Source organism: Pseudorca crassidens, chromosome 14, assembly GCF_039906515.1.
Source record: "Pseudorca crassidens isolate mPseCra1 chromosome 14, mPseCra1.hap1, whole genome shotgun sequence".
NCBI classification, from domain to species: Eukaryota; Metazoa; Chordata; class Mammalia; order Artiodactyla; family Delphinidae; genus Pseudorca; species Pseudorca crassidens.
Window position 1 is genome coordinate 84,904,067 of NC_090309.1, and position 24,361 is coordinate 84,928,427.

The 24,361-nt window shown below is 46.2% G+C and overlaps 1 protein-coding gene and 2 long non-coding RNA genes across 4 annotated transcripts; 1 reads left to right on the top strand and 2 right to left on the bottom strand.

Annotated features, from left to right (window-relative positions):
* Positions 1 to 5,987: 5,987 nt before the first annotated feature.
* RRM2 (ribonucleotide reductase regulatory subunit M2) lies at positions 5,988 to 13,671 on the bottom strand. 2 transcript variants are annotated; one of them, XM_067703700.1, is made up of 10 exons: positions 13,514 to 13,671; positions 13,354 to 13,428; positions 12,852 to 12,995; positions 12,446 to 12,562; positions 11,840 to 11,973; positions 10,113 to 10,207; positions 9,864 to 9,997; positions 8,567 to 8,671; positions 8,369 to 8,482; positions 5,988 to 8,290 (listed from the first exon to the last, which is right to left on the bottom strand). In XM_067703700.1, the coding sequence occupies exons 1-10, from the start codon at positions 13,619 to 13,621 to the stop codon at positions 8,138 to 8,140; spliced, it is 1,179 nt and encodes a 392-aa protein (XP_067559801.1). In that variant the 5' UTR covers positions 13,622 to 13,671; the 3' UTR covers positions 5,988 to 8,137. The 2 variants fall into 2 exon arrangements, with proteins under 2 accessions (XP_067559801.1, XP_067559800.1); XM_067703699.1 differs by having other exon boundaries at positions 12,852 to 12,998.
* Positions 13,672 to 13,994: 323 nt separating this feature from the next.
* On the top strand, positions 13,995 to 16,318 carry LOC137205472 (uncharacterized). Its single transcript, XR_010934158.1, has 2 exons — positions 13,995 to 14,114; positions 14,745 to 16,318. It is a non-coding gene; the product is annotated as an uncharacterized lncRNA (long non-coding RNA).
* LOC137205473 (uncharacterized) lies at positions 14,108 to 15,620 on the bottom strand. Its single transcript, XR_010934159.1, has 3 exons — positions 15,491 to 15,620; positions 15,220 to 15,327; positions 14,108 to 14,368 (listed from the first exon to the last, which is right to left on the bottom strand). It is a non-coding gene; the product is annotated as an uncharacterized lncRNA (long non-coding RNA).
* Positions 16,319 to 24,361: the final 8,043 nt, after the last annotated feature.

Below are 24,361 nucleotides of genomic sequence, written 5' to 3' on the forward strand. Positions count from 1 at the left end.
AGCTGCCCAGTCTGTGGTACTTTGTTATGGCGGCCCTAGCAAGCTAATACACTCCCAAAATCCCTGAAAATTTAATAACCAGCTCGAGTGGGTACTTGCTGGCTCCAGCCCACCACTACTGACCATCTACCACTTTCCCGTTTCCTGACTCGACTGTAGATCCCTCAAGAGCAAGGTCCTGTCTCACTCAGAGGACGTCAAATGCTTTCTAGATAGGGCCAAAGAGAAAATATTTCAGCTCTACACACCATGCAGCCTCTGTCGCAATACATAAACAAGTAATGTGGCCATGTGCCAGTGGAACCATCCACGGGGTGCTGAAATGTGGATTTCACATAATCTCCATGCATTATGAAATATTCTTTTGATACATTCTTCAACATTTTTAGCTCAGAGTCTGTAAAAACAGGCAGCAAACCAGATTTGGCCCCGGGGCCTGGTTTTCTGACCCCTGGCCTTCGGAACGTCCCTCCCCCAGCAGAGGGAGGAGGGCTTGGTTAATGTTTGATGATCCAGGGAGTGTTGGAATGAAGGACCACCAGCCAGCTCGCAGGCTTGGCATTTCAGTCGGCCAAGTTCCCTTCCAGGCAATGTCAGGAATCTTTTTTTTAAAATGCAGAATGTTTTTCTAATATGCCAAGGGAAGAAGAGCTTTCTGAAACGTAAATCAAATCTGTCTCTGCGAGGCAGACCCATTCCCTCTTTGCTGCGTCTAATATTCTAAATGATGTCTTAGAAAGAAAATGCAGTGCCTTTTCCATTAATAACTTCTGTTTACCGAGCGTCTCAAAAACGTGCCAAATCAAACCGGTGGAGACAGAACTACGGATCATTGGTTCCCAAGGCTGGGGGTTGGAGGGGAAACCCGAGGGACTGCTGTTGGGTATGGGGTCTCTTTATAAAGTGGGTTGTGGTGATGGTTCCACAAGTCTGTAGTAGCCTAAAAACCATTGACACTGTATCTCCATAAAGCTGTTTAAAAAATACACCAGGCACTATAGTTACCGAGTTCTCACGGTGACAATTTCTAAAACCAGTCTTTGCTGCCACTGTCCCTGCAGTGACAGAAACAGGCTCGCCGAGGTGAGGAAATGCAGCTCAGCAACTGCAATCCGTGTGGGATTGGCCCAAGGCAGGCTGGAGCAGACCAGGGCGCCCATCCGCAAGCCTTCTGAGGCAGGAGCATGTCCTGGGGTCCTGCAGGAGAGGCTGCCCACCCCAAGGGGAAGGAGGGAAGGCACAGCCAGACCTCACACAGGCAGCCATGCCTCCAGGCGCTTTCTGGAAACAGCTGGAACCTCGCCATTTTCCACCTCCAAGGTCACTCACTGCTCCCACTCACCTTGTTACTAAGTCCGTGAGTGTCCGGCTCTCTCCTCAGCCTTCCTGGTGCAGTGCAGGGCGCGTCGCTGCAACCTTACTTGGGAGACTTGGGTAGAAGCCAGCCGGCAGTGGTTCCCTGGGTCCAAAGCCTGGGCTGTTGATGAACTTCTCTGATTTACAGACAAAACAGGGGAGGCTCCTGCCCAGGCAGACCACAGGGCCACGGGGACAAGGAGAGGGCAGAGAGTAGCCTCCGCACCGCGCCAGGCACACAGGGAAAGCAGGACCAGGGGATCGAGGACACAGTCCCCTGGACAAGGTGCCTCCTCGAAGTGCCTCCTCGGGACCGGGGCGGAGGCCTGGGTGCCTCATAAAGGGGAACAAGAGCTCCCAACTAGTAAAGGGACAAGAGGGTGGCCATGGGGCCAGGACACCTGAGTTCAGGTCGGCCACTGTTTATCCATATCCACGTGCTTTCCCCAGCAAGGCATGTGACCTCCCTGTGCCTCCAGGCCACATCTGTAAGATGGGTCTAATCCTCGCTGCCCCAGGGTGGTGTGGATCAAATGAACTCAGGGCTGTGAGTTGTTGTGAATTCATTGGCTTACTTAAGTGAATAGTTTGGGGTGTGGACTTCAAGTATGGCTGGATCCAGAAAATGAAGTCATGAGGACTCTGTTTCTCTGTAAATCAGCCCTCTTTTCCCGTGTGTGGGACCCACTGTGCATACAGGCCTACTTCATGGTTGAGGGGTGGCTGCAGCAGCCCCAGATTCTCTGTACCCTAAACTCCAAGGCCGGGGAAAACAGGGCCGCCCCTAGTCCAAACCAAACTCGAGTCCTAAGCCTGGCTCTGGTTGGCAGTAACCAGTTCCTCCGTGCAGGCAGTCTGGAACTCCACTGGCTGTGGTCAAGGTACTTTTGATTGTGGGCAACAGGGGTCAGTCTGGCAGGAAGAGGGGGTAGCGAGCCTTTCCAAGGCCCTACCCACTCCCGAAGCAGATTCCATCTTCCTAGAGCCGGGAGGGACGGCAACTCCCCTCCCCATTCTCCACCTGATTCAGAGGGTGCAGAGTTACAGGCCTTCTCTGGGTCTCAGGCAACCTCGGGCAGGTCCTTTGAATCCTCAGGTCAAGCACACCCAGCAAGGCTCAGCCCCAACGCCCAAACTAAGAGGGTCTTGGTCTCCATAGCCACGTGTGTCCAGCACCAGCCCCGCATGTCTCTTCACATGCTACCATCAGGGCCTCAAGCCCTCAGCTGGTTTGTCCCCAGGTCAGTGCGGCCAAATTGCAAAACTCACACCGCTCACATCACGAGCGGCCACTAGGTCACACCTGCCCAGCCCACACTGGTCCCAGAACCTCGCTCTGAGGTACCACCTGGACACGGGAGGGTGAGGCATCCTTGGACTTGGATTGTGAAGACGAGTCAATTCTGGGAAATTGCATTACTACCTTGACATTGTCCATTCCATAAAGAACCCCATTCTACGCTCCACATCTGACCTTCAGATAATTACTTCAGCTACACCCCTTCAGGTCACTAACTCATCAGCTGTGTCTAATCTTACTAAGCAGGATATTTTCTAAAGCTCTAAGAGCTTGAATTCCAATAGTGTTGTATTCCTAGACATTCTAGCTGGTTCTTTTTAAAAATCTGCCTATTCTTTATAGTTCTGTTCTTTGGGGTTTGATTCTTTTTTAACATCTTTACTGGAGTATAATTACTTTACAATGGTGTTAGTTTCTGCTTTATAACAAAGTGAATCAGCTATACATATACATATATCCCCATATCTCCTCCCTCCCACCCCTCTAGGTGCCTCTCTCACTTCGTCCCAGTATACCCTTCCCCCTCCCCATGTCAAGTCCATTCTCTAGGTCTGCGTCTTTACTCCTGTCCTGCCCCTAGGTTCTTCAGAACCATGTTTTTTTTTTATAGCACACATATACGTTACACACACATATATATAGCACACATATACGTTATATATATATAACGGTATTTGTTTTTCTCCTTCTGACTTCATTTTCTTTGATCACACATTATCTTATGCACCTAAGTTCTTGAGATTCTTATACCCATTGTTCCTACAATCATGTGGTCTGTTTCCCTGCACGTTTTGTAACGTGGGAATCATGCGCAGTTTGGTTGGGAGTATGTATCTCTCGTGAGTTCCTAGACCCCAAGTCTGAGAGGCACAGGCTTACGTAGGGTTTTGATTTTTTCAGAGCCCAGAAACATGAACACCCTCAGCCTCTCCCCCAGGGTCGGTGGGATTATTTCTTAAGTCTCCATTTCATCCAGGATCCTGCTTTGTGCAGCTCTTTTGGTTCTAACTCCCCCTAGTACAGATTAATCCCTCCCTCCAAACCCAAGGGTGTTTGGTCCTTCATCCTCTGATTTCTCTAAGGGCTGCTCCAAGCACAGGTTCCCACCCGGCACCTGTGGATCCCCCTTTCTCAGGAGGTCATTGCCCATCTAACGTTTGTGGCTTCTCACTGGGAGGCGTCTGGAGCGGGAGGCTTTAGGGCGCCTCAGCCCACCATCTTGCTGGACCACTCTAGTCTTTAGAACCAAGCTGAGGAGGTTGTGGTTACTGAATCCACTCCAGGGAATGACAAGGCGACATCACTGATGGTGTTCTTTCCCAAGTGCCCAGAGAGTACAACACCAGGAGGGGAAGCCTCCTCTACAGAAGGGGATAGGGTTGGGTGACGGGGCGTCCTATCAAAGTCTTCTCTGGTTTGAATCGGCCAAGCCATGCAATCCTGTAGCCTCAAAGCTGCAGCCACTCACTGAGGGGCTGGGACTGTCTTGCTCTGCAGAGTTAAACCATTATCAGGATCTCCGGAAGCTCGCTGGCCAGATGGCATTTGCAAATACCCATCTAGTTCCGGCTTTGCACAGAGCCCGTCTCCAGGCTGGATCCCAGGCCAGGCAGTGCCCAGCAGGCAAAGGCAGCCTCTCACAGCTCTGCTATGGGCAGCCGGACTTGGCCACACCACGTGAGCACAGCCCCAGGGCTCAGGTGTGATGAAATGTGCCTCCTGCGTAAGTGCCAGGGCTCTATGCATCTGAAGCCCAAATCAGGAAGCGCATCCAGTTGAAACTGCGAAGTGGGATCCAGGCACTGGCTTTTTAAAGCCTGTGAATGACTGCAGTGCACACCCGGAGCTGAAAACCACTGGTCTGAACTGTGTAGGAGTCCATCCCAATCTCAAATATCTGAGAACCTCCCAAAAGGAACTTGTTAAAATTGTGGGCTCCCTAGTTTCACCCCAAGATTGAGTCAGCAGGTATGGGATGGGGCCCCTGAGCCTTTAATACCAGAGGCAATTCAGACTCAGTGGTCTGACCACACTAACTCTGACGCAGGCCCCTCCAAGTGAAATACGGAGATGTGTCTGAGAAAGGCCACGGGCAGCTGGCACAGGTGGATGGATGGCAAGAAAAAACACGACCCTGGGCTGCCCACTGGGAGGCTGTTCTAACAGTTGATGATCCTTAGAGCACGGCTGCCTGGAAAGTACCCAATGGTGCGACCAACCCAACACTATGAATCAAATAATAAAGGCACGGAGTGCCCTTGGGGTGCAAAGGCAAAGCTGCCCACGAGACTCCTCCAGGACACAGCACACTTCTACCCAAGACACGATCCAGCCCCAAATACCAGCTCAAATTAATCACATCCACCAGCCACTCCCTGAGGGCCGATCCTTGGAGGCTGCGTGCTCCCTGAGATAGGGAGCGCCTAAAACTTGTGCCTTCTAAGGGAACATTCTCCTTCATAGAAGAAACAGAGGACTCTTTTTTTTTTTCTTCTTTTTTTCTTTTGCGGTAGGCAGGCCTCTCACCGTTGTGGCCTCTCCCGCTGCGGAGCACAGGCTCCGGATGCGCAGGCTCAGCGGCCATGGCTCACGGGCCCAGCCGCTCCGCGGCATGTGGGATCTTCCCGGACCGGGGCATGAACCCGTGTCCCCTGCGTCGGCAGGCGGACCCTCAACCACTGCACCACCAGGGAAGCCCCAAGAGGAGGACTCTTAATGCAACAGCGCAGGAAGGCAGGAGCACAACAATCAGTAAGATTCACCCCCAATCCCCACCTCTACCACGGAAAAGGAATGTCACCACGCGGCTCCTAAAGGTTCCCACCCACTTAGCATTCCCTGCGGCGCCTTCCCTGGTTTGGCTCCGAACTACATCGCCATCTAACACCAGGATTTACTTATGCATCCAGCTTCCTCCTCGAGTAAACCTAAACCGCACAGGGTGGCTACGTCCTCGGTCCCACCTGACAGAGAACAGTGCCCAGCAAGACAGCTGCTGTTCGCTCAATGAGTAACTGCATGTCTGAAGTGATGACACACAATGAATAATTTGCTAATTTGGGAATGGACAGGTGAAGGTGGGTGGGATAGCCCCAGGAAAGGGCATTTATAGACAAGAGGGACCAACCCGAGCCCCTATAGGTCAGTTTGTGGCAGATGCTCTGGGGCATCATCTTTCAAGTGAACCTGCTTCCCACATACTTGGGCCAGGACAGGCATGAGGAAAGTCCCCTCCCCAGAACTGCTAAAAGCAAATTAACTCCTGTTCAGTATTTATGAAAACTTCCTGGCTTTTTCTTCCTGAATCGAAATGCAAATTTTATCAAGGAACTGACATGAGAACGGTTTTATTTAAATCATTGACACTTGTGCAGTACTCAATATCAGGACTTTGAAATGCTTTAGACAAAAAGTTTCCCTTTAAACAGATTAAAAAACCGAGTCTTAGTTGGCAGAAGCTAGTGCTTGTATCACACAGCTAATGGGAGGTAGAATCCGAAAATCTGCTTCCAAGTGCCACCTGTACCTGACAACGCCAAAGTGTTTATTTTTGTGTTGCACAAGTGTAAGAACCATAAAATCTAGATTAACTTTATAACAATAATTTAAAAGGTAGAAAAGGGTCCCATATTACAGAAATTTTTAAATTGACTATTTTACCATTTATATTAATACAATAAATGAAGAAAACTGACAGAACAGGCCAGTGGTCAGCCAACACACAACACAATGTGTTAACAAACGTGGCCAAAGGATCAGTGTGTGTCATGCATTACCTTCCACGTAACATCTTTTTTGGAGGGGGAGGGAACATAAAGGCAGATTGATTCAAACTAGCCCTATTAAATATATCTATTAAGTTCATACTTTCTTCTGAAATTAATATTTGAGTGGAACATGTATTAATTATTCACAGAACACTAGCTTTCTACTGAAGTTTAAGAATCCAGTAGATGATGTTCACATTTAGGCAAATCCTAGGAGCAATTGCACTGAACAATATTCACTCAATCAATTATGAACTGCAAAATAATACTGGGTAACTATTTCAAAGTATGAACTACAGGGCTTCCCTGGTGGCGCAGTGGTTGAGAGTCCGCCTGCCGATGCAGGGGACACGGGTTCGTGCCCCGGTCCGGATCTCACATGCCGCGGAGCGGCTGGGCCCGTGAGCCATGGCCGCTGGGCCTGCGCGTCCGGAGCCTGTGCTCCGCAACGGGGGAGGCCACAGCAGTGAGATGCCCGCGTATCGCAAAGAAAGAAAGGAAAAGAGGAAAAAAAAAAAAAAAAAAAGTATGAACTACAGATATGATATAAAAAAAATATAGCAGAACAACTTTCTAACTTGAAAGTAAAGTACAAATGGTTAGGTCAACAGTACCTACTTACACACAAATTAAACAAAATCAGAATAAACACTCAACTTTTAGGAGAAGCAATTTCAGTCCTGGTTTTACCACTCAATAGGAGAAAGATCTTACGTGGGTCCTTTCATTCAAGGATAATTTGAAAACCAATTTACGAAGTTAATATCTTGGATCCCAGCTAGGAAAACTCTTCAAGGATCTTTCATACTAACTTGAAGTTGGGGGACATATACAATTTGAGAAATTAAATGATACCGCCCCTCAGGCACACCCAGGTTGCCCACAGTGAGTCCGGATCACACTTCAGTTCCTAATGACCTAAGAGTCTCCTTTCTCCACATCTCTTATCCCGTGATACTCAACGTGGGCTACAGAACACAGAACCAGCCTGTGTTCTCTGTGGCACCACCTGGCTGATACTGATACCTAAGTGTGCACAGGATTGAGTTCAAGAGCTCTTCAATTCATCAAAGGAAAGAAAGAATAAAAACGACACCCTTAGTTTACACAGGCTTAACCTACTTTGATCACCTAGTAAACCTTGAATTGGCTGTTAGTGGTAAACAGAAAACTTTTGTATTTGGTGTAGAAACCAACAAATGTAGGTTAAATCAAGCCTTCACCCTGACAGTACAAACTATGTTTATTTGTGTGTAAAGTGCCAGTTTTATATACAAATCATAAGTAAACTTTAAAATCTGCTTTAAAATCTGAAGCAGTGTGTCTGATGTCTTCCTACTGCCTCGTGGTAGTAACTATCTAATCCTGCTGGATCAAACTCACTTGACTCCCCACACTTTGAGGCCAAGGAAGGTGCTGTTAAGAGCCAGGGTGAAGTCGCGTACAGCCAGCCTGCTTGCAAACGCCAAACATGGACAAGATCTTTCGTAAGAATCCGAGTAGCTTCTGTCTACGCTTTCAATCTAGGTGACCCCACTAGCATTAACAGGATTGATTTTGAGGTAGCTACACAGTTTTAAACATGCCATTAATGAACTTTATGGGCGATTTATGGTGTAGCTGGTTAATACAGTTCAAGTAGCTGATTTTCTTCTCTTTTGATGAGAAGGAAAAGAAGAAAAATCAGCAAACTAAGAGCACATCTTCAGTTCACTTAGAAGTCAGCATCCAAGGTAAAGGAATTCTCTGTCGGACTGGACATCACTCCCATCCTCTGATACTCGCCTACTCTCTTCTCAAAGAAGTTAGTCTTCCCTTCCAGTGAAATATTCTCCATAAAGTCAAATGGATTTTCTACTCTGAAAACCTGAAAAGGTTCACAGCAAAACATAAATACGGAACACCAGTTTCAGAAAGAACCAGAGGGCTACCCACAATACTTTACCTTGCTAAAACCCAGCTCCAGCATAAGTCTGTCTGCCACGAATTCGATGTACTGCTTCATCAAAGTGCAATTCATTCCAATGAGCTTCACTGGCAGGGCCTCCGTGAGGAACTCCTAGGGACCAGAACACAGCTTCTCAATTAAACAGAAGTATCAAGAGGTCTTCTAGCAAGCATGAGGCCTCCACGCGCCACCCACCTGTTCTATCCTAACTGCATTGACGATGATATCCTTAACTCTCTGCTCCGAAGGTTTGTGTAGCAAGTGTTTGAACATCAGGCAGGCAAAGTCACAGTGTAAACCCTAGAAGAAAAGGTTTAAGGTCACTATCAAACCAGCAGACTTCTAGCATTAACGTGGAATAGGAAACTGCTTTATGCTGGTCTGTATTCTCCTTATACATCTTGCGTGCCCAGACTAAGAAGGGAAGATGTGGAAGGGAAGATGACTCAGCTGCTGTGTCACCTAGGCAGGCTCGGTCCCACCCAAGGGCCTTAGGGCTGCCCCCTAGAGGACAGCAGGCCAGGTCTGGTCCTCGCTGCTCTGTGTGGTGGCAAAGGACTGGGCAGAACCTGCACTCAGAGCATTCTTTCTAGAGCCCTGAGCTCTACTGTCGCCACTATTCCCAGCAGGAAAGGCAAAACTCTGACTAGGCTAGTTAGTTTTTAGATTTAAAACCTAATGTCTGGGAAATCGGGAATGCAATTTCGAGTGAATCAAGTCTGCAAGTCTTAGTGCATTAAATCCCAGGGCTGGGCTTCCCTGGTGGCGCAGTGGTTAAGAATCCACCTGCCAACGCAGGGGACACAGGCTCGAGCCCTGGTCTGGGAAGATCCCACACGCTGCAGAGCAGCTAAGCCCGTGTGCCACAACTACTTAGCCTGCGCTCTAGAGCCCGGGAGCCACACTAAAGCCCGTGCGCCTAGAGCCCGTGCTCCGCAACAAGAGAAGCCACCACAGTGAGAAGCCCGCGCACCGCAACGAAGAGTAGCCCCCGCTCGCCGCAACTAGAGAAAGCCTGCATGCAGCAATGAAGACCCAATGCAGCCAAAAATAAATAAATTAAATTAAAAAAAAAATCCCATTGCTGGTGGGACTTAACACTGGAACATCTGGGCACCTTCACTTTTCCTTCTGCACTTTAATCCAAGTGCATTCAAAGACATATACTGGATCAGAATAGATTCACTGAGACGCTCACCAACTAACTTTGAAGTACAATAGGATCACACAGAAGACCAGGTAGAAATAATAAAACTTCCCTTAAAAAAAAATCCCATCACCTATAGAGCAATACCTATGTATATTGAGAATATGAGTAAAATAATTTCAGCAAATTATCTAAAGTATTTCTTTCTCTGCCAAGTATGTATATGGTTGAAGCCACTTGTTCAATGTGGATTTAAGGCAATCTGACATCTGGGGTTCCCTCCAGTGAACACAGGGTTGTAGGTGTTTGGGGTGCAGGTCAGCCTGTCATCTGAACTAGACTCACCTCGTCTCTGCTAATAAGTTCATTGGAAAATGTGAGGCCGGGCATCAGTCCTCGTTTTTTGAGCCAGAATATCGATGCAAAAGAACCAGAAAAGAAGATTCCTTCCACTGCAGCAAAGGCTACGACACGTTCTCCTAGAGTTAACGCCAAAGTATTTCTAGTGAGTATCTGTTTGTGTTCATAGGAACAAACCAGTAACATCACTTAGAAAACGAAGCTCAGGGGTAAGTAGGGCCAAGGTATCCTTACCATACGTAGCCTCTTTGTCCCCAATCCAGCACAAGGCCCAATCTGCCTTCTTCTTTACACAAGGCATTGTCTCAATGGCGTTGAAGAGAAATTCCCTGTAGGCACACAGAGCATCAACAATTCCAGCAGAGACCTCCTATCCTAAGCTTCTGGGTAAGAGCATTGGGACCAAGGCCAATTTGGGATTCAAACTGAAATGTTTTCTTTTTACTTGTTTGCTTTTTCCTCCAGTGTTTTCAAAAATCTCAACATTCATTTGGTTTATGTTAATACAAATTTAGGCATCCATTCGTTCACACTGAGCCCCAAGATCTACTAACATGAAAACTCAGTCTATTACACCAAGAGCATTTATTGGCTTAATTATTTCAAGTCCAGGTCATGACAAGGTTCAAAGGCCCTACCTTTAACTTTGAAGAACTATAAAATCTTAACTGCTAGGACTGTTTAAGCTATGCTGACCATTATCTCCCTAAATAGATGCCCACACTCTTATCATTGTGCTAATTAGTTGGGCCACAAATGCCACAAGTATATAATAAAGCAATTAAAGCCAATAAACTAAACAGCCTGAGACTGCTTCCAGCTATAATTCTATGCTACAATGTTGATCCCAGGCCAGAAAAGCAAATCGATTGGCCCTACACTTACCTGGTCTTATTACTCTCTTCCTCCCCATTCCCACCTTGGGAGTCTACAGATTCCCCAGTCCAGCCTTGTCCTTCCCAGATGACCTTGTTTTCTGAAGCCAAGGTCATCAGGCCATTGGGTTCCTTTCATTCTCTTTCCATGTCAACCTGGGTCTCGCCTCTCCCTGGCTTTCAAAACTCAACCACCAGGCCATCCTGATCCTACCTGTTCTGGTAATGTATCCCCATCATGCCCCTACCTTTACTTTCTTTGTTCATTTCTGTCTACAAACATGTTCAAATCTTTTTACCCCCAATGAATCGCCTCAATCCTGCTAGGCTTGCAAGTCACTACTCATTTTCCCTCTTCACTTTCTTCCAAGTCATCTACAAGAGGCTACTCTTCAGCTTCACCACTTCTGTTCTACACAGGCTCTTGTCCTGAAGCTGACCTTAGTATCTAGACTACTCAAACGCCCATTTCTAACTCTCCCATCCTTTCCAGTCAATCTTGAAAATGTGAAATAGGCCCGAGGCTACCTATATTTCTCCTCTATTATCCTCCAATATAAACTATAATTTCAGGCAAACAGCTGTGTGCCTAAATTAATCTCATGGTTCACAGCTGCCTCTGCACTATCATGTAATTCCTCTACTTATACTCCTAGGTCTTATTTTCTATATTATGTTACAGCCCCTTACGAGGCAAGTTTTATGTTTTACTTTGCATCCTCCACCCTTTCCACCCTGCCCCAGGCTCAAGTTGTAGGTTGACAGATTTGCCAGACGTGAAAACTATCAGACCTAGGTTTTAGGGCATCAGACACAGCCTCTAGGGATGTTTTTTAGAAGGCATTAGGTTGGGCGTTCAGCACTATATTTCCACCTCTAGAAAATGGAGTAACCTCATAACTTTGTTCTTAAGTGACTGGCTAGTAAAGTGAATTTAGGCCTCTTCTTCAGAGCAGACAGGACCATGGGTGCTAGGAATTTCTTTGACTTGGTCATTTTAGAGTCATTCTTCTATCCCTGTACGATCTCAAAAAGTAACAATTGGTAATCCTAAATATGTTGGCATATCACCACCCAAATACTCACCTTTCTTTGGAATCTTTAATGTAAGTGTCAATGAGGAGACTATACATTTCAGAATGTATGTTTTCCATGGCAATTTGGAAGCCATAGAAACAACGAGCTTCCGTAATCTGAACTTCTTGGCTAAACCGCTCCACCTAGTGGTAAAACACAAAGGTCAGTTTAAGGAAAATCTACCAGCAGCAACTCAAGTCAATGAACACTGGTTGCGTCACACTTCCTCTTTTGTATCATCATAAGGTAGAAATAGCAATTCATTCTTTTTAATTCATCGCAAGGAGGATGCACTCAACAAGACATATATGCAACCAAATTATTAAAACAGCAAAGCCACAAAAAGGAGAGCAAATAGATAGCTACCAGGGCTGTAGATCTATTACTACCACTGAGCATCGTCTTTGAGCTTCTCTACAGTTGGGGGAAAAAATACCGTAAGGACGAAATAACTGCAAAGTATATTATAGAACAGGAAATGCCATGGAATATAAATACTAGCTTACAGATATATACACATTCAGTGTGGAAAAATTTAAAAGACGAAAAAAGAAAATTATTAGTTCTCTTAAGTCTTGAAATGCATAAAAGTAGACTTTATTTTTGGAAACTCACCAAGTTTTCATTTACTATGCCATCACTTGCTGCAAAGAAAGCCAGAACATGCGAAATGAAATATCTCTCCTCAGGCTTCAGGGCTTCCCAGTGCTGAATGTCCTTGGAAAGGTCCACCTGGAGTACAGAAGTTCACAAGGGGTTCAAACGTGCAGGACCTCACACATATGCGTAATTCTTCAACTTTAAGTGTACTAGTATCGCTTGATTAATATACCCCTCACGCACTTTGCCAGGGAGAACATCTAATATCCTCCCTCTGTGGGCAAGCATTCCCAAGAGGAACACGAGGAAAGCAAAGCACATTTCACACAAGTTATAACCGGCACTGCAGGGGTCTTCCTCTAGAGTTAGGGGCAATGCTTCCAACTGCCTTTTAAGTCTCCTAGTTCCTGAATCCGATTACCTCCTCAGCTGTCCAAAAGGAAGCCTCAGCTTTCTTATACATCTGCCAGATATCATGGTATTCGATAGGAAAGATGACAAAGCGGCGGGGGTTTTCTTTCAGAAGTGGTTCCTCCTCCACACTGGGGGCAGATAGCTTAGGGTTCTGCTGGGGGAGAAAGGATGGAAAATGTTAAGTATAGGGCGAACCACGAAACTGTCTTTTTTTTTTAAGCAAAGTATGTCCAATTATCGGGAATTTCATGCGGTTTAATGTATGTCGCTTGTCACACATGGGTTCTGTACATAACAGAGCAGGACTATAGTAGAGACATAATGGGAAAATGTCCAGATGTGTAAAGTAGTAAATGATCGGGAAGAGACTTTGGCGGGAAAGCAGCGCGGGCCCGGGAGGGGGTAGGGTTTGCGAGGAGACAATGAGGCTTTGGCGCCAAGAGCAGGCTCCTCCTGCACCGCCTGCCTGCAGCGCCCCCTCGCCGGGCGCCCCCAGCCCGCCTACTCACTGGCTCGGCGGGCTCCTGGAAGATCCTCCTCGCGGTCTTGCTGGCCAGCACGCGGGTCCCGCTGAGGGACGGGGGCTGCAGGGAGACGCGTGGTGAGAGGCCTGCCCGCGTCCTTCAGGACCCCGCCGCCCTGTCCCGCCCCTCGCCCCTGCGCGCTCACAGTGTTCTCCTTGTCCGCCAGGCTGAGCCCCTTCATGGGCGAGAGCTGGAGGGGATGCTGCTGCTGCGGGTCAGCGATGGTGGCGAGAGGGACACGGACGGAGAGCATGGCTGCGTACGACTCGTCAAGATGGGGCTGCGCGCAGGTACTGGAAGCCCCTTCCCCGCTGCGCCGGAAATTTAAAGCATCCCTCACAGGAGAGCGCCGTGGGCGTGGCCGTTTCCCATTGGATGGATGCCGGCCGCTGGCCACGCCTCCCGCAGCAGATTCCGGAGCCGCGCGCGGACGCCGGTTGCCCTGCTCTCCTGGGAGCCTCGGGACCTACCCCTCCCAGACCTCTGTGGGCCGCAGGCTGGGCTGGGGGCGTCACCGCCCATATCCCTGAGAGCCCCATAGGACAAAGTCTGCAGGCCCTGCGCGCTCCGGTGGCCCTGGCGCGCGCGGGCACTCGCTCGTACCGGAAAGGTTTGGGATTGAATGAAGCAACGCGATTGGAGCCCGCCCGCCGGAGAGCGGGAGAGGATTCCCCACCCCGCCGAGCCCCACCTCTCTGAAAACGTCTCTTGAACCCGTTTCGCGGTTAAATGGTTTTGCAAATGAGGTTGGTGCAAATGCCAGTACAAAGCCCCTGGCTGCGAGGGAACGTGGCTGCGGCGACTTAGATACGTGTAGCTGGGCGGGGGTGCAAGCAGGGTCCCTGAGGTCGGGCAAATGTGTGGGGTGGTCGGTGGTGAACGTACCGTCCAAACGGTTAGGGGCGCGGATTGCTGAGTCACTAGGACACGTCATCTGACAAAGATTTGGTGCCCTCGTCGGTAAATTGGGCCTCGTAGCCATACCTGACCTGTGGGATTACTAATAAAATGAAAGGATTAAATGAGATAATTCACGTAAAATGCGAACTTTTCAAACTTTCAAGTTAATAACAGAGAGAGGGCCTTTGGTGCAGTTTCCCCCTGAAATCGTGTCTGCTGTCGGACTCCTGTCCTCTATGTCGACATTGTTTTAAAAATTGCAAACTGGGCAAATGTCGACATTGTTTTAAAAATTGCAAACTGAGCAAAAATTCCTGAGAAAAAGTTCAGAGAATGATTGAAGAACTAGGAATTCATTTACTGCTTATTGGGCATCAAAGAGCCTAAAGGGGGGGGGTTGAAAACCTCCATTCGGATGAGGGTGGAGACATGAACTTAGTAACAGTTCTCATTTTACTTCGTACGCGGTCTTTCAGATTTGCCAGAGACTTCTGCTCTGCATCTGGCAAAACGCCAAAAATGATTGAAGAGAAAGAAGTGTTAAGATCCAGGAAAAAAAAAGATTAACCAGGAAAAGCTCCAACAGCTGTACACAGTCAGGGCTGTCTCTGAGTGAGACTGGACTTTTTACAATGTCTTTTCTATATAATACTTTAAAGAGGTGGGGGGTAGAGAAGATACCCTCCCCACAGAGGTCTATTTCTCTTAAAGTACTGTGTTTAAAGTATCCTCTAGCCTCAGAAGAAAGATCAATGACCATCACATCTCTTAGACAAAGCAACAACTAAAACTTTAGTCTGTCATTTGTTTTAAAGCAACTCGCAGACATTGTCAATTTCCCCGTCAGCATGCACCTCCAGAAAATGGATACTTTTATTGAAGACGTGATAATGGCTTTATCAGCCATAAAACTAACAAAACTATCAGTGATTCCTTGGTATCCGCTAATACCTAATAAACATCCAGTTTCGGGTAATCAATATCCGACGTATTCCTTTTGGTTGCTGTCCCAGGCACCGTGTACTTTTCAGCTGCTGCTATACTCTTTATGTACAGGAACTGTAAAGTATAACTCTGTGAGCTAGCCAGAAGCTATTACTTCATTTTCGGTTGAACTGCCACGAGGCGGGGGGGGGGGGGAAGCCACCATCCTCCCCCTCACCGCCTCCCACCTCTGAGTCATTCGGGCATGTCCCGTCCTCCCCCTACATCGGGTTTTTACTTCACAAAGGAGGAAGCAGGGGCAGAAGTCTACGTGGTTCTGCCGAGCGGTCACGCCGGGAGGAGACAGCCAGGTCGGGGTTCTGGTCTGCAGTTCCCCCTCTCTTTGCCTGGGTACCTGAGACGCAAAGGGCCCGGGCGGACCAGGCGGACCAGTCCGGGGGAGGGAGGACCCTCCCCGCAGCGGCCTAGCGCCAAGCCCTGGGATCCGCCTGCGATCTTCTCCTTTTCCTTTCGGCGCGCGTTTTGACAGCTACTCCGCTACTGGTCCGCGAGACAGAGACTCCGCCCCCAACTTCAGAGAGGCTGCGCTCTTCCAAGGCTGTGGGATCCTACGCCGAGCCACCGCAAGCTCCGCCCCCGCAAGCTCCGCCCCCGCTTCCGCAGCCCGCGCTCCGGCCGCCACGCCCCCAGCAGTCGCACTTTTACCGTCTCGCGAGGGTGTGTGCGGTGGCCTCTACGGGGCCCCTCACCCCACACCAGGCGGCGTCACTGAGGCCCGGGGAGCCCAAGTGATTTTTCCCAAAGCCACTCATCCCTCTATATACCTGACATCGTGCTGGGGACTGTCACAATAATACTAATGATAACTCCACAGCCACTGGGCAACTGGACCACTGGACCAGGTTCTCTCCCAACGTTTTATTAAGAATATTTTCAACATACAGAAAAATGGAAAGAAGTCTACAGTGTTCACCCACCACCTAGGATTCAACGGTTGTTTCCCTTCCGCCATATTTGCTTTATCCCTCTTTACGGGTGTGTGAGGCTTTTGTTTTTTCTGGATCTTTTTTTTTTAAATAAATTTATTTGATTTATTTATTTTTTATTTTTGGTTGCGTTGGGTGTTCGTTGCTGCATGCGGGCTTCTCATTGCCGTGGCTTCTCTTGTTGCAGAGCACGGGCTCTAGATCGCGGGCTCAGTAGTTCTGACGCACGGGCTCAGTTGCTCCGTGGCATGTGGGATCTTCCCGGATCAGGGCTCGAACTCATGTCGCCTGCATTGGCAGGCGAATTCTTAACCACTGCACCACCAGGGAAGCCCTTTTCTGGATCATTTGAACCTGGGTTGTAGATATGACACTTCACCCCGAGATATTGCAGTGTATTGCACAAGTAGCTCCTAAAAATAAGGACATTCTCTAACATAACCACAGTACCATATTCAGACCTAAGAAAACTAACATTATTTCTCTAATATCACTTAATATCTCGTCCATAATCAAATCTCCCTGTCATTTCAAATATGGCTTTTAATTTGGTTTGTTCATTTTTGATGCAGGATCCTATTAAACGCATGCATTACATTTGGTTATTGTGCCTTTTTAGTCTCTTATTTTTTTAATACAGTTCTTGAATTTGTCACAGTTTTATTTGCCTTGGGGCATTCTTTTTTTTGGCTGCGTTGGGTCTTCGTTGCTGTGCAGGCTTTCTCTAGTTGCGGCGAGCGGGGGCTACTCTTCATTGTGGTGCGCCAGCTTCTCATCGCGGTGGCTTCTCTTGCTGCGGAGCACAGGATCTAGGCTCTTGGGCTTCAGTAGTTGTAGCTCACAGGCTCAGTAGTTGTGACTTGCGAGCTCTAGAGCACAGCCTCAGTAGTTGTGGTGCGCGGGCTTAGTTGCTCTGCGGCATGTGGGATCTTCCCGGACCAGGGATCAAACCCATGTCCCCTACATTGGCAGACGGATTCTTAACCACTGCGCCACCAGGGAAGTCCTTTTTTAGTCTCTTTTAATTCAAACAACTACTCCATTTTTTCCCCCATGAGGTTGACTTTTCAAAGTTCAGGCCAGTTTTCTTGTAGAATGTCCCACATTCTACATTTGCCTAATGTGTCTTCACAGTGTCACTTAATTTGTTCTGTTAATCCCTGTTTTTACTGTAAACTGAAAGTTAGATCTAAAGGCTTTATTAGATTTAGCTTATCTTTTTTTTGTACATAAGCTAAAAACTACCATTTGAACCATTTTCAAGCATGCAGTTCAGTCGTATTAAGCACATATACAGCCTTATGCAACCATCACCACCATCCGTCTCCAGAACTTTTATCATCCCATTAAACACTAGTTCCCCATTCCTCCCTCCCATCAACTTCTTGTAAAAACCATTCTACTTTCTGTCTATGTGAATCTGAGTACCTCGTACAAGTGCGATCTTACATTATTTGTCCTTTTGTGTCTGACTTTTTTCACATAGCATAATGTCTTCAGCATTCATCCATGTTGTAGCTTGTGTCAGAATTTCATTCCTTTTTAAGGCTGGATAATATTCCACTGTGTGGATATCCCACAGTTTGTTTATAAGATTTCCTTTCTGCAATCCGTCAGCCCCTTCCCTCCATGGAGTTCTTTTGTTTCCCAACTACTAGGAAGCAAGGTCAACCCTCCTCTGAACTGAGCTACTCCCTGTGTGACTCCAGAGCACCTCCTTCTTCTTTCTGAACTTGACATTCCACTTTCAGACCTTCAGGATGCTCAGAGTTCTCCGTTAAGGAAAAAGGGTGCAGGTTCTAGACCCAGGCTGCCTGCATGTGCATCCCAGCTTACCCACTGGCTAATTTCCCCAGTTGTAAAACAGGCATAATAACAGCATCTAGAACCTACTTCATAGGGTGGTTGTGAGGATTAAATCGAGTTATTACGTGTAAAATACTCATGAAAGTTCCTGGAACATCGAAAGCAACGGGTAAATATTAGTTGCCATTATAATTTGTCCAACCAGCCCTCTGTAACACGTATGCAGGCCATCTCCAGTTTTTCACTATTATAAACAATGCTGCGGGAATTCCATGGCGGTCCAATGGTTAGGACTCCACGCTCTTACTGCCAACGGCTGGGGTTCAATCCCCAGTCGGGGAACTAAGATCCCACAAGCCGCGCGGTGCAGCCGAACAGACAAACCAAAAACAGTGCTGCAATGGACATCTCTGTGTTTCCTAGAAGCAGAGTTACTGGGTCCAAAGGTGTAAACATTTAGAACTTGGATAGGTACCATCAAGTTGCGTGTTAGAATGCTGGCCAGTCTCCACTCTCGCTGGCAGTGTCTAGGAGTGGCCCTTTCTCTGTATCCTGGCCGTTAATCTTTATGGATGGAAGCTCACACTTCCTTGCCTTAATCTGAATGTATGTGATTATTAGTGAGATTGAATATGGACATATGGACATTTATAGTTCTTCTCTGAATTTCCTGATATTGATCTACGTATTGATTGAGCTATTTATTTTCATAGTCATTTTTAAGAGCTCTATACGTTTTGGATGGTACCTCTTTTTCTATAATATATGTTGCAGTTATGTTTCCTGGTTTTTCATTTGTGTCTTTTTTCTGTCTTTTTTTTTTTAGATTATAACTTTTTATTTTGAAAGAGTTTAAGACACACAAGAAGTTGCAAAATTAGTACAGAGAGTTCCGGTGAACCTTTCACCAAGGTTCCCTTCGTAACTTACACAACCGTGTGCATTGTTTAAATCAGGAAGCTGACATTCATTCAATCCTATTAAGTTAATTATCAACCTTATTTGGATTTCACCAGTTCCTACCCATACTCGTGTGTGCGTGCGTGCGTGCGTGCGTGCGTGTGTGTGTGTGTGTATACACATGGTTCTTGGAAATACTATCACATATGTAGATTTGAGTTCATCACCAGAAGGAAACTCCCTGTGCTAGTCCTTAACACTTATACCCTCCCACGACCCTGACTCCTGGGAACCACCCGCCTGGTCTCCATTCCCACAATTTTGTCATTTAGAGAATATCATATAAATGGAATCCCGGTGTGTACCCTTTGAGATTGGCTTTTTTTCACTCAACATAGTTCCCTTAAGATGACCCAGGTTGCCTAGTGGATCAGTAGTTTGTTCCTTTTCATTGCCGAGTGGTGTCCATGGTATGCATGTGCCACCTGGTGCAGGACATCTGGGTCTTCTCCAGATTTTGGCTAGGACGGATCAAGCTGTTAGGAATGTTTGCATACAGGTTTTGGTGTGAACATTCGTTTTTATTTCTCTAGGAAAAATACGCCAGGGTGTCATTGCTGCATCATGTGGCGAGGGGATATTTAACTTTACAAGAAACTGAAACTGTCTGGCAGAGTGGTTGTACCATTTGCATCCTCACCAGCGATGAACGAGAGCGCCAATCACTCCCCTTCCTCGCAAACCTCTGGTATTATCAGTGTTTTGTTATTTTAGCCGTTCTAATAGGCGTTTAGCATTATCTTATCAGAGCTTTATTTTCCTTATGGCTAATGATATTGAACATCTTTTCATGTGCATTTATTTTCAGTCCTTGTCTCCTTCTCATGGTTGATTTCTAATTCAGTGGTTCTCGTCTAGGGGTGATTTGAACCCGCAGGGGACATCAGCAATGTCTGGGGACATTTTTGGTTCTTTTCTTCCTGTTGAGTTTAGAGAGGTGTTTTTTTTTTTTTTCTATGTATGTCCTTCGTTGGATATATGGTTTGCAGATATTTTCTCCCAGTCTGTGGCTTGTTCATGTATCGTTTAATATCATTTATGGTGTCTATTACCATTCAGAAATTTACAAATTTTTCTGTGGTAGAACTGTTAAAGTTTTCCTTTTTGAAAGGTTTCTGGTTTTGCTGTCCTGCTCAAACACCATACAAAGATACATTTTCTCATATAACATTGATAGCTTATTTTTTATACTTGAATCTCTGATTTGCTGAATAAGGTTGAGACCAAGCTCTACTTTTTTTCTTTAATTGATAGCTAATTGTTCCAGTATCCTTATCGAATAATCCATTTATCCTTTCTATTCTAATTTTAAATATATCTTTATCCTTTAGAGTACAATACTAAATTTCCATATGTACATGGTCTATTTCTGGATTCTCAGTTATGTTTCACTGATCTATCACAGCGCTGCTCCATATTCTTCTCTTTTTTTTGATTTATTTATTTAATTAATTTATTTTTGGCTGCATTGGGTCTTCGTTGCTGCGCGTGGGCTTCCACTAGTTGCAGGAGGCGGGGGGCTACTCTTCATTGTGGTGCGCGGGCTTCTCATTGAGGTGGCCTCTCTTGTTGCAGAGCAGGGGCTCTAGGCGTGTGGTCTTCAGTAGTTGTGGCATGCGGGCTCAGTAGTTGTGGCTCGTGGGCTCTAGAGCGCAGGCTCAGTAGTTGTGGCGCACGGGCTTAGTTGCTCCGCGGCATGTGGGATCTTCCTGGACCAGGGCTTGAACCCGTGTCCCCTGCATTGGCAGGCAGATTCTAAACCACTGCGCCAACCAGGGAAGACCCTGTCTAGGTGAATCTTACAATTTATTTGTCAAGTTCCAAATTAAAACCACTAATGGAATTTAAAAATTGTAATTGCATTGATTTTATAGATTATTTGGGGGAAGATAATATCTTAGTGCGTCTTCCTGTTCATAAACATAGTATACTCCTTCATTAAGGTTGTGTTCAATGACCACCAGTAGAGTTTTATAATATTCTTCTTGTAGGTTTTGCATATTTCTTGTAGGGTTTAATTCTCCGTATCTTTATAGCTTAGTTCATGGTCCTTCTTTCTGTCCTGAGGCCATTACAACCTGACTCCCACTTAAAGCTGTTGCAGTAGCTGGTCTCAGGGCCTGAGATGCCCTTTCTCGCAGCCTCTTTCATGGCTGACTCACTCTTCTCATTCAGATATCAGCCTCCTGTCACCTGCTCGGTCACGCTGTAACACACCACCCTATTTCAATGTTTTACACAGTACTTGTCAGTCTCTGAATTTTTTCCTTTTAAAATGTAAGCTCACGAGAGCCAGGACCCAGTGAGCTGTGTTTACTGCTGCATCCCCAGCGCGGGATCCCAGTATGTTCTTGATAAATATTCATTGAATGAATGACAGGAGAGTGAATCAAGTGAGTCTATGATCTGGGCTTCACTTCACTCTCTTTACCCAGCAGTATCTGTTGATGTTTGACACACATTTTTACAATAAATTTTAATATTTTCCCAGATCACAGAGAGTTTTTATAAGTTGAATTTAATCAAAAACTCTTTTGACATCTGCCAATAAAATGGTATGACTTTTCTCCGTAAATTTATTGATGCAGTTGCTTCATTGCATCCTGGAATGATATTAATGATAATAGCCAACTCATACACAGCATTTACTATACACCAGGACTGTCCTAAGCACGTTAAAAATATATTTATTTCTTTAGGCTGCACCTGTTCTTAGTTGCGGCGTGCGGACTCCTTAGTTGCAGCATGTGGACTCTCAGTTGCGGCATGTGAGATCTAGTTCCCCGACCAGGGATCGAACCTGGGCTCCCAGCATTGGGAGCTCGGATTCTTGCCCACTGGACCACCAGGGAAGCCACCTAAGCACTTTCTGCATTTACTTATTTTAACTCATAACAACCCCATGAAGTAGGTACATCATCATCCCCCTTTTACATATGAAGAAAGTGAAACAGACGGATTAAGTAACTGACCCAAAATCAAGCTGGTGAAGCCACGTTTGAACGTCCATGTCTTATTCCTGAATCTGTGCTTTTAACTACAAAGTTAGTCTGTATCTGTCATGGTCTTTTATTCTTTTATTACTCTACTAGAACCAGTAGGATTATTTAGATTATCGCATCATTCATAAATAAAATTGTTAGTTTTTTATTATGTTCTCTATTCTCACGTAGTCTGGAATCCAAGTAGTTTCATTAGAATAAAATAAGAATTTTAACATATTTTCTTTGCTCTGATATAGTTTAAATGATCTGTCTTTGGTAAGTTTGATAGAATTTACCTGTAAAAACTATCAAGGATTATCACCTTTTTTTGGGCAGAGGGAGCTAAATATTTGACAACTTTTTCACTTCCTTCTATGGGGTGAATAGATTCAGTGTTTCTATCTGCACCTCAGTTAGGGGTCAGTTGAGAATAACAGAAACTACTATAGCCAATTTAAGCAGAAAAGGATTTACTAGAGGGAATTAGTGCTTATAAAATTATTGGAAGGGCTGGAGGGGTGGGCGCCAGGGGCAACTCCCAGAACGCTATAGAACTCCCCACGGGAGCTTCCACCAGTGCCTTGGTCAGCAGACTGGTATGAGGAAGCCAGTGCCCAATTGCAGGGTTCTGGTCCACACTACTTGTCACCAGCTGGATGCGCTATGCCCTTCCTCTTGACACCCATGTAGCTATAAACTGCTATCTTTTACTTTGAACTTTGTATTTGGGAATAATTTTAGATTTACGGAAAAATTGCAAAGATGTTACAGAAAGTTCCTGTATTGACATCTATTTAGCTTCCCCTAATATTAACATCTTACGTTTATTAAAAGTAAAAAATTAATGTTGGCACCAAACTATTAACTACAGACTTTATTCAGATTCCATTAGATTTCTCACTAATGTCCTTTCTCTGTTCCAGGATCCAATCCAGGATCCCCCACTGCATTTAGCAATTTTTTAAAATGAAATCATTAACGCCCTTGCGCATTCTTTTGAGTATCCTTTGGGCAAATCCCACAGGTTTTAGTAGGTAGTGATCTCATTTTTGCACTTTTCTAAATAGTCTGAATTTTTGGTTTTGATTTCCACCTTGATCTGAGTTACATAGAACGTCAAAAATGTTCATAATCCATGTTGGTTTGATTTCAGTTTGGGCTATCTTTTAATTTCCACTCTCTGTTTTTATTGCACTGTGATCAGAAAATGTGGCATGTTTTTCTCTCTCATTAAAAAAATGTTGTTAAGTATGGAGAATAATCTAATTTTTTGAACAATTGCCATATTGTTTTCCACATTGGCTGCATCACTTTACATTCCCACCAAGAGTGCACAAGGGTTCCAGTTTCTCTACCTCCTCACCAACATTTGTTATTTTATGTTTTTTAGAAAATAATAACCGTTGTGGCTTTGATGTACATTTCCATCATTAACGTTTATAGGAGTATTTTAATAGGTGGACAATGTAGAGTTTGGAATAAAACTGATACTATTATCTGCTGCATATCACATAACCCTACTTAGTGAAAAAGGTTGAGAAAGTTCAACAGGAGACCAGATTCATCTGAGGTGGGACATTGAAACGGAGGCGCCGTGACGTTAGTGCACGGCCTTTGGAGCCAGACACACCCAGGTGGATCGTGCCCGCCACATCCTAGCTGTGTAACTGAGCAAGTTGCTTTTTCAGCAAGCTTTACCTCCCTCATCTGTGAAATGGGGATTCGTGCTGTGGTAGGATGTTGTGCGGCTTGAGTGAGAATTCATGGCACATCTAGCACAGTGCTTGGCACGTTGTGATCCTCAATAAATGGTAGCTGTTATGATCATTGTGAGCTTTGCTCCAGGGGTTTCCAAGACCCCACCCCATACCCCCCATCCAAAAGCTCCACCACCGTGTTGCTTCAGGAGACCCAGCGGAGGTGTCGCTGTTCTCTCTCTGCCTGTGCCTGATGGGAAGCTTATCTTGGCCCAGCCCCGTGCGGTGCAGGGAGATTAGACAGGTTGGTGGCTGGGCCTGGCAGATGCACATTTTTAAAAACCTGCAGAATCACATTTAGGGTGGGTTGACACACCCCAAAGTGGCAAGAAAATGTTCCAGGAAGTAGAGGGACAGGATGAGGTCATGGAGCGAGTGTGGACAGGGGGCCAAGACGCCTGGGTTCCACACTCAGCGCTGGTCCTGACGCACTTTGCCCTCATCTGTCTCGCCCCACACAGAGCAGAAGTGCAAGTCCTTACAAGGCCCACAAGGCTCATGAGGTTTAAGCGGGTCAGCTCCCCACCTGTCCTCCTTGCCCTTGAAGATGTGGGAGAGGGACATGACCTTGGTAATTTCTAGTCTCTTGACCCATTCAGGAATGGCGATCAACTCAGACCTTCCTAAGGAAGCCCGATTTCAGGCTGATCGTGGG